Source organism: Sesamum indicum, linkage group LG2, assembly GCF_026168435.1.
Source record: "Sesamum indicum cultivar Baizhima isolate 11 linkage group LG2, ASM2616843v1, whole genome shotgun sequence".
Lineage (NCBI taxonomy): Eukaryota > Viridiplantae > Streptophyta > Magnoliopsida > Lamiales > Pedaliaceae > Sesamum > Sesamum indicum.
Genome location: NC_142658.1, coordinates 14,977,522 through 14,987,859, shown reverse-complemented (window position 1 = coordinate 14,987,859; position 10,338 = coordinate 14,977,522). Strand labels below are relative to the sequence as shown.

Below are 10,338 nucleotides of genomic sequence, written 5' to 3'. Positions count from 1 at the left end.
TCTAAAATTCATCATGAATATAATCATCTACTGTATTACAATCCATCCTCTGGAAAGAAAGTTTCTTCTCTCTAAGTTCGTAGGCGATGTAAAAGTACTGTTGCATCAAATTACCTAGAAGGCTAATGGAGGTTCCTAGAGTCTCCGATAGTAAGATTGCTAAGCAAAAAGTTGCGTGATAAGTTTGCTGAAATATGTTTTCTTCAGTTAATTCCATAGTCGCGTCACCCTGGAACTGAAATTGCACCATTGGGAACCCCGTTAGATCTCTGGTTACGACCCCATTGTAGCACAGTCTTGTGTAGCCCCGATACTTGATAGAGGAGTTGCGAACCAGAAGAAGTCGATGAGGTTGATGGTTTCTCCCTCGAAATGATCCAATGCCACTTGTGGTATAAAGCTGTAGGTTGAGCCAATATCCAGCACCATCCCACCATTGTAATCAGATTTTCTCCTGAAAATCTCTGGTCAATGTCCAATTGCTTATTACCAATCTTGATGCTCTCCAAATTTATATAGTATTCATCTTCAATGATCATTGGTGTTTATAACCTATAAGCTCAATTCTGTTCCCTATAACCAATATGTTATAGGGATATGATCTATCACTAATGTTTCCGATGCAATATGAGAATTTTGAATATTGTAGCTGTGTAATAAGAGAGGAACCACTTGCCCCGAGCCCCAGCACTCCATTAGCATATAAAATACTGCGCCTGGCACAACCGATCACAATGTTTCTGAGAGTTCCCTTGCTCCTTCCAAATTTGATTGTTTTTGTAGCGATATGTCCCGTACTGTAATCCTTGCTACCATATCGTACATGGTATAGGCAAATGTTGTCAATGTCACACTCGGTTCTAATTGTACCGGTTGCCTCACACATTCCAAAATCTCGATCACAATATTGCTTCCGATAACTAGAAGACTCCTGGGGATGATATAGAGATGCAGGCACATTTAGACCATAGGGCTCACAATTTATCCATAGCAAGCTGCTGCCAGTGTCCATATAAACAAGCTGGTCGGTGAATTGTTCTCCAACTTTCAAGTTTGCAAGAAAAAGTGTTGCAGTTTAGGAGTAAGTTGAGACTCGATATCTGTCAGATAAAATGAAGCATTGGTGTTGCTGATCAAATACTTCGCCCGAGAAATAGAACTTTGTAAATCGATGTCAGCAAGTTCTTTAGGCGTTTTCTTTGGATCGAAATATGGAGAATTAACGGAATGATCATGTATTAACCTTGTGACCAAGAGAGGTGGAACTGGATCTTGAGTGGTTAAACCCATCTTTGGCACAAATATGGATCAAGATTGCCAAAAAAAAGTATTGGCGCAATAGAAACAACATAATGAATTTTGTAAGGAATGCAATAGAATGGAGAAAGGGGAGTTACTTTGTGGTGTATGAATGGGATTGAACATATGTTGTTTTTAGTATAAATAGTTGACATTGTGATGATGCATCCTCTACTGGTGGTCTCAATATCATCCAACTCTTGTTCTTCTCCTAATCCTAACAAGATGGACAACATGAACCACACCCACAACCTAATAGCAACTTATATTGAGAGAAAGTAAAACATGCTTTCTTTCTCTCTCAAGCTTCCTAGCAACTTATATTATTAATTAACTATTGTGAATAAAATAATTTAACTATACATATCCATAGTTTTCGTATTGGTATTGCACCGTTCTGTATCTATGCTAATTATATATTAAAATAATTTTTAAATTTTATCAAAATATTATTTACATTCTTCATTCACTTTTCAATTGGAAACTTTATTGCATAAAATGTTATTTTGCCTTTATTTGTAATTTATAATTTCACATTTTTAGTGTGTTTCTTGATTTTATTCGTAGGAACTTACAAACTCAATAAGTATTTTATTAGTATTTTATATTGAAAAATAAGATATGAAAGATTCACTCAATAATTAAATTTTTATATGCAATTTCCAACTAATTAATAAAAGTTAGTGCTTTTTGTTTGCCACAATATCTAGTTGTATTCTTTATTAAAAAGAATATAGTTTTCTTTTATTTATTTATTTATCATTATTCTATTTTTATCTTCAATATAATTTACTCATTTTTTATTTATTATTTTATTGTTACTAAGTTGATTCCCAAATACTTGTTAATATAAGAATATAATATTATACAATTGAAATTAATTTAGGCTACGATTAATATGTTAGTATACAGTTATTTCTAATATCTTACTTTTCATTATTATCAATATTTATTTTCTATTATATAGAGTTTTAATAATATTAGTTATACAACATTATATTTTTCCTTTTATTATTATTTCATTAATATCATATTTTTCTTAAATCATTTAAATTTATTGATATATTAACTGTTATTCATTGTTTAACAAAAATTAATGTACATTGAATTAACCCTTATGATAAAAAAGAATTATATATATTTTGTATCTTGTGGCCCAATAATTGTATTAATTATATTTCGTAGCATGTTAGATTTTAGATTTAGCTATTTATTGTAATATTGTTTATATTATTCTTCACACACTCTAACTTTAATCATTTCAATCACATTCGTTATTACTTTACCTCCGCAATGGGAACAAACACATATGGGTTCATATTTTTGTAATCTTAACTAGTAATTGATAGTCAATTTTATGTGAAGCATATTTAGAATATTTAGGATTCTAATATCCTACAATATAAGTAATTGATTTTAATCGAAAATAGCGGCCTCTCACAATGAATTCGTAGTCAGATACGTGTTCTATCGAGACAGTGTTGGATCCTGAGGATAAGAAAGCACGTGAGGTTCGTCGGATTCGTCCGCGACTTTGACCCTAACACTCAAGTTAGTAAAGTCAAATCGAATAGAAAATGTGCGATCAAAAGCTAAAAAGGTCGAAAATAACTAAAAGCCAATTACCTCAAATAACAATGCGTCAAAGTATTTATAGGGCCCAGATGGTTACTATTGTTTAGACTACGTGTCCTCCTCTAAAAAGCATAGGTCCTCAATCGAACGGTCTTCAAATTTTGGGGTCTTCTCTCTCAAAATGGGTCTGAAACAGGGCTATCCGACTCGTTTTTCCAGAGGCGCGAATCATGTGCTCATAAATGAAGAAAATACCCTTCATTAAGGGTATTTTTGATACTTCACATTAAAATTGGGGTTTCCCCTATCAGTAATAAAGGGTGTATTTGTTCTTTCATAATGAAGTACAAATATTTGTCAATTCATACTTTTCTAAATAAGTATATATAAATTAATGAAAATTTGAAAATTCTCAACATTATTTTTGTTAAGTGATCACAAATATATAATGTGTGCCCGAAAAATATAATTTATAAACAAAATTGATCAGAAAAATCAAGAAACAAATATTGTAAAGTAAATATACTCATCAAGTGCACGTATACATGGAGTTTATTTTATTTTGAAGTTCGATCGAATTACCTAATCTTTATCATTTATATATTCTCTATACGCATGATTAATTATCTCTATTAAACTTTCATCATCATAGAAAAAACCAAGTTAATGATTAATTAATCTATTATAAATTTAAAAAAAATTAAATTTATTATCCTATCACTCCTAATAGTATATTAAAAAAAATAAGATATGTAATCTCTTTTCTAATCTTACAAAAGACTATTTACAAACATTTACGTAGCGGCCGTACTTGTAGACCACCAAAAATTATTGTTACATAATTATATTATATATAATTACAAAACATCTTGAGAATACTAAATTATAAGCATTATGGAGAAATATCAAAAAAGTGTGTGCCTTCATATATTGGAATTACATGTATTCCTATTACTCTAAACAAATATAAAAAAAAATCACAAAAGGTGAATGATCTAAAAGTTGGTGATTTGAATAAATTAAGCAAGAGAAGTTTGAAGGGAATTGAGAGAAATCAATCTAGAGGACGACGATTGTCATAATCCCACACAAGGCGTAAAGTTTCGTTGGGGCAACGCTGCAAGGAGAGGCCACAAACCCTCATATCAATGGCAGTTTGATTGTTCCTATAATAGAGTTTAAGGGCTTCGACATAGTCGATTGGTAGTTTGCCAGTCCACTCATATGCATACCCCATCAGACGAAACATGTCTTTACACAACACCGCATTCGATTCTTCCCCTCGTGATGAAAAAGGGCCCCGTGGGTATGGAAATAGACTTTTCTGCTTCAGACACCACATCCATAGCTTCACCATCCCCTCATGGGGTTTATTATAATTGTTTTTATCGTCATCGCCGCCTGCAGATGTCCACGGTGGGGAGAATAGGAGAAATCCAATGACGACGACGACGATGATGCTGACGGTGATTGTGACCATCAACCAGAATGTTGCAGCCCGCGTGCTGGTTCCCATGACTGAATGTATATGAACGTTGTGCTATTTACTTCGTTGTTATTTATGGAGGAATTTGTTAGACAATCGTACGATTGCAAAACTTGATAAGGACTCTCATCTCTACCTATACCAATATATCTATATAGCAAAACGATTTTTGATTAAATTGATTTAATTCTGACCAAATTCTCGATTCTAAGAATTTTGAATTATTTAATCCCTTAATCTGTTCAAGAATTTATGTGTATCCCTTAATTCATGCAGAGTAGTTGCAAGCGGTAAAAGATCCAAAAATAAAAATAAAAATAAAATCTCTTATTTAAATCTTCTTTAGGTAAATCTTATTTTTGTGATACAATTTTCTTTAAAAAGGAAAAAAACATATAATTCGTTTATTAGCAAGTGATTCCATTTTAGCTTCTTAATTAGTTCACTTCAAAACATAATATATCAATTAATTAAGTAGAGTTTTAACGTAAATAAAATTTCATGTTACCATGAGTTATATTATCATTTGTTTGCAATTTACAATGTTATATTGCTCCAAATAATTCAATAGACAGCGCGTTAATTTTTTGGAATAATACGCACTCCTCTCCTGAAATTTAGTGTAATTACACATAAATTTCTAGTAGTTTGAAAAATTATATTTACCACCCCTGATTATAAATTCACTAAATCATAAGGTTTGCTTTCGTCTAACAAATAAGTCCATCTTTTCTTGAAATTCATTAAATTTGTTGATATTAACAAGAAAAACTTAATGAAAATCAATATTTACCCTTGATTGACTTAAGACTGACTTATTGCATGTCAAACAATTTGTTATGGACTAAACTACCCTTATAAAGGTGAAAATATACATCCTCACATGTATTAACGGATGAAGACATATGAGGGTAATTTGATCATAAAAAAGATTTATTTGACCTGTGATAAGTCATTAGTAAGTCAATCGTGGTAAATATGGAGTATTTTTTTAAAGTTTTTTATTAATATCAATAAATTCGGAGAATTTTTGCGAACAAAGTGATTTATTTGTTAGGTGAAAGCAAACCTTAGGGTGTTAGATGTAATTTTCCAAACTACAAACAATCTTTGTGTGATCATACCATATCTTAGAGAAGAGGAGTGTAATTATCCCTAATATTTTATAGTGATATGGCCCCAATTTTTTAATTAAAAATATAGCAATAATAGTGGCTTGCTACATTTTAATCTTTTTGCTTAGTAAACTTTTGCATACTTTATTGTTTTTGTCATTATTATATTTTCTCTTTTCATGTTTTTTTTTTCTCTTGCTAAAATTTTTATTAATGAATTAATGTTTTTCGGAGAAATATATGTTAAATATTTATTATCTTAGTTGATGATTTTTTTCCCAATTCATTTTTTTGTTTGCCCATTAAACTTTCTCTTTTAATATCCATTTTATGCCAATGAAAGTTCTTTCTTTCTTTCATGCGAGATGATAACATTCCAATATTCTATTTTGAGAGAACTTGATCACTTTATTTTGTTTGTAATTGCTTTCTCATACATGATAATTTATTTATTTTGGCTTAGACAAATCACTACCAAAAAAATATTTTATTAGAACAGCGATTGAAATAACAAAAATTAAATTTGTAATAATTAGTGCTAGAAATTCTAATGGTTTCTGGAACGGTCAGTCTTCCGTTCCTTTGACAGGTGTTACGAAAAGTTAGTAACGACTTCTACAAAAAGCAATTACTATTTAGGCCCGAGTATGGTAACAACAGAGACAACTATTACAAGTTTTGAAAAAATAACGAATTTGACTTTATAATTTCTTTTTGGGATGACCATCGATTAAAAAAAATTGGACACACAGTGGAAGAACTTTCATAACACCAATAATTTTAAAATTTATATCTTCTTGGAAGGGTCATTTGAACTTTCTTTGGAACGATTTTGATCACGTGTTGTAAGATATATTCGAACCACGTATTGTAACGGCCTTTCTCTGTGACCTTTATGCGAACTGTTTGTACCTCTTTTTATAATAGTTGTGGTCATAGATGGTTATTTTCTCCTTTTGGAACGAGTTTTTCAGCTGCAGTTATGAGTATTTGTATTTTTTATTGGCTCGAGTTCTGTAACGGTCTTTAATTGACTAAATAATTTGATTTGAACTATTTTTATAATTATTTTCAAGTTATGTTCTGGTAAAGCATATCCGAAAGACCGTTATAAATATCGTTACAAATATAATATATTTTTCAAATACTTTTATGGAGGAAATAAAAGGTGTTACTCATGCTTTGATTGTCTTAGTCTATAATTCATCATGAATATAATCATCTACTGTATTACAATCCATCCTCTGGAAAGAAAGTTTCTTCTCTCTAAGATCGTAGGCGATGTAAAAGTACTGTTGCATCAAATTACCTAGAAGGCTAATGGAGGTTCCTAGAGTCTCCGATGGTAAGATTGCTAAGCAAAAAGTTGCGTCATAAGTTTGCTGAAATATGTTTTCTTCAGTTAGTTCCATAGTCGCATCACCCTGGAACTGAAATTGCACCATTGGGAATCCCGTTAGATCTCTGGTTACGACCCCATTGTAGCACAGTCTTGTGTAGCCCCGATACTTGATAGAGGAGTTGCGAACCAGAAGAAGATCGATGAGGTTGATGGTTTCTCCCTCGAATTGATCCAACGCCACTTGTGGTATAAAGCTGTAGGTTGAGCCAGTATCCAGCACCATCCCACCATTGTAATCAGATTTTCTCCTGAAAATCTCTGGGTCAATGTCCAATTGCTTATTACCAATCTTGATTCTCTCCAAATTTATATAGTATTTATCTTCAATGATCATTGGCGTTTTGTAACCCATAAGCTCAATTCTGTTTCCTATAACCAATGTGTTATAGGGATATGATCTATCACTTATGTTACCGATGCAATATGACAATTTTGAATATTGTAGCTGTGTAATAAGAGACAAACCACTTGCCCCAAGCCCCAGCACTCCATTAGCATATAAGGAAGTGCGTCTGGCACAACCGATCACAATGTTTCTGAGAGTTCCCTTGCTCCTTCCAAATTTGATTGTTTCTGTAGCGATATGTCCCGTACTGTAATCCTCGCTACCATATCGTACATGGTACAGGCAAATGTTGTCAATGTCACATTCGGTTCTAACTGTACCAGTTGACTCACAGATATCAAAATCCTGATCACAATATTGTTTCCGATAACTAGAAGACTCCTGGGGATGATATAGAGGTGCAGGCACATTTAGACCACAGGGCTCACAATTTATCCATAGCAAGCTGCTGCCAGTGTCCATATAAACAAGTTGGTCGGTGAATTGTTCTCCAACTTTCAAGTTTGCAAGAAAACCGCGTTGCAATGTAGGAGTAAGTTGAGACTTGATGTCTGTCGGATAAAATGAAGCACTGTTGTTGCCGATCAAATACTTCGCACGAGAAATAGAACTCTGTAAATCGATGTCAGCAAGCTCTTCGGTCGTTTTCTTTGGATCGAAATATGGAGAATTAACGGAATGATCATGTATTAACCTTGTGACTAGGAGAGGTGGGACTGGATCTTGAGTGGTTAAACCCATCTTGAAGGCACAAATATGGATCAAGATTGCCAAAACAAAGTAATGGTGCAATAGAAACAACATATTGAATTTTGTAACGAATGCAATAGAATGGAGGAAGGGGAGTTACTTTGTGGTGTATGAATGAGATACAACATATGTTGTTTGTAGTATAAATAGTTGACATTGTGATGATGCATCCTTTGCTTGTGGTCTCAATATCATCCAACTATTCTTCTCCTAATCCTAACAAGATGGACAACATTAAACACACCCACAACCTAAGAGCAACTTATATTGAGATGGATTGACTTCCTAGTCAAAAACTAATAGTAAGTAAAACATGCTTTCTTTCTCTCTGCAGCTTCCTAGTTCTTTCTTTTTTGCTGCCTATCCTGGGCAACGGACAAATATGAGTCAGATTAGGAAGAAAAATGAAAGAGGGAAGTGGATGAGTGAAACAAAGACATACATTATTTTTGTTCTGATCTAAGTTCCCAACTAATTTAGTAATATTTGTTAATATAAAAATATAGTATTATACAATTGAAATTTAGGCTACTGTTAATATGTTAGTATACAGTTATTTCTAATATCTTACTTTTCATTATTATAAATATTTATTTTCTATTATATAGTGTTTTAACTTATTTTAATAATATTAGTTATACAACATTATATTTTTCCTTTTATTAATATCATATTTTTCTTAAATCATTTAAATTTATTGATATATTAATTGTTATTTTTGTTTAACAAAAATTAATGGTATCAGAGCCATGTTGTTGGAGTTATATTGGATAATTCAGCAGTCCTTTATCTCTCTGCTTAATATGCAGTACTTGTTTGATAATAATAGCAGTCACGTAAAGAATGCAAGAAAAGAGGAGTATGAACTCCCAAGGAATTTAGATCAACTAAATAAATGGACAATTCCTAAAGTAAATCCTAGATTAATTTACAATTTCGGAAGATTTGATTTCTGGAAAACTAAACAAGTAGTAAAAACTACTGAAGAATCTATCTCGCTTGATAATGAGGAAAAAGTAATAAAACTTTTGGATTCTATGGATATAAGGCATTACCAAGAAGAATATAAATTTTTACATATTGGCCTTGTTCAAATAGCCTTTAAGCCTCTAACATTAGAAGGTTTACCAGAAAGCTTTTTAGCTGCCCTAAGAGATGCCAGAAATCTAGACTGGAAGAAATCTCTAATAGGAATAATCCAATCTAGTCTAGCCCACGGGCCAGTATTTTTTAATGTTTACCCAAATCTACAGTTATCTATGTCGGATGTTAATATACTTGATGCGCTAACGTTAAATGTTAAGACCCATGGATATAATTATACACCTGGATCAGAATTAATATGTATATGCTATAGAATTTACTATAAGCTTCTCCATACACTTAATCCTAATTGTAAGACACAAGATAATAAAACTCTTGAACAAACAGTATTCTTTGAAACAAATTTACAGAATTCAAGGATTAATACTAGGAGACAAATAAAATGGAGCGAAGTAGAGTTTCCAGAACATTGGGTAATTGAGAAGGAGGTCCCCATTAAAAGTAATACTGAAAGTATGTACACTAATATATTACAAAATCCAGAAGGGAATGTTATAATAGATTTTGTTAATCAGTCAAAATATTTAAGAAGTTGCTCTTCAAGATATTCTAATATGTCTTATATATCACCAATAGAAGTGACAACCCCATCTAGAGCATCCACATCCCAGATCAGAGAAGAAACTAATAGCTCAAATTATGATAAGGTTGAAGAAATAAGGATACAACCAAATAATATTGTTAAAGGAGTATATAAGGATCCTAAACTAAATGAAGAATTAACTTCAGAAACGAATTTTTGTTTATAAATGAATACACAAGGCATAATGGCCTATGAAACTCCATTGGAAAATTATACAGACATGATCGACTTTAGTCCGGGATCCCTGGCTAGAAAAGAAATTAAGGAAGAATTTTCTAAAAAAAGGTGGGAACCCTTTAGAAAATGATTTTTTAAAAATTTCCCTCCTGACAAACAAAATGAGATTTCAAACCAATTCTATAAGGAACTATCTGTATGGAATAAGAAAGTTACCTTTGTTCCATGGTTTATAACCAAATATTCAAAACAATATTTAAATGTGTTAGAGAGAAAATATTTCCTAGAAAACGGGAAAATCCTTAATAATGTCTTTCCCCCTCAACAACCTTTCAAAATGAATTCTAATGAAACTGAGATTAACTTTAAAGCATTTTCCAAATTAATTGAAGATAACACCTTAATAGTTACAATAACAGAAATAAATGAGTTACTAAAGAAGCAAAATTATGCCAACTTGTACTTAAATGTTATAGGAGAACAAATTATGGAATTAAATAA

The 10,338-nt window shown here is 31.8% G+C and overlaps 1 protein-coding gene across 1 annotated transcript; it reads right to left on the bottom strand.

Moving 5' to 3' along the window:
• Nucleotides 1-6,671: 6,671 nt before the first annotated feature.
• On the bottom strand, nt 6,672-7,964 carry LOC105155902 (aspartic proteinase nepenthesin-2-like). The gene has a single exon (XM_011071886.1). It carries the CDS (start codon nt 7,962-7,964, stop codon nt 6,672-6,674), a length of 1,293 nt encoding a protein of 430 aa, XP_011070188.1.
• Nucleotides 7,965-10,338: the final 2,374 nt, after the last annotated feature.

Bases quoted from the DNA above. Each gene is read 5' to 3' on its own strand.
- LOC105155902 (XM_011071886.1), bottom strand. From the start codon at position 7,964: ATGGGTTTAACCACTCAAGATCCAGTCCCACCTCTCCTAGTCACAAGG.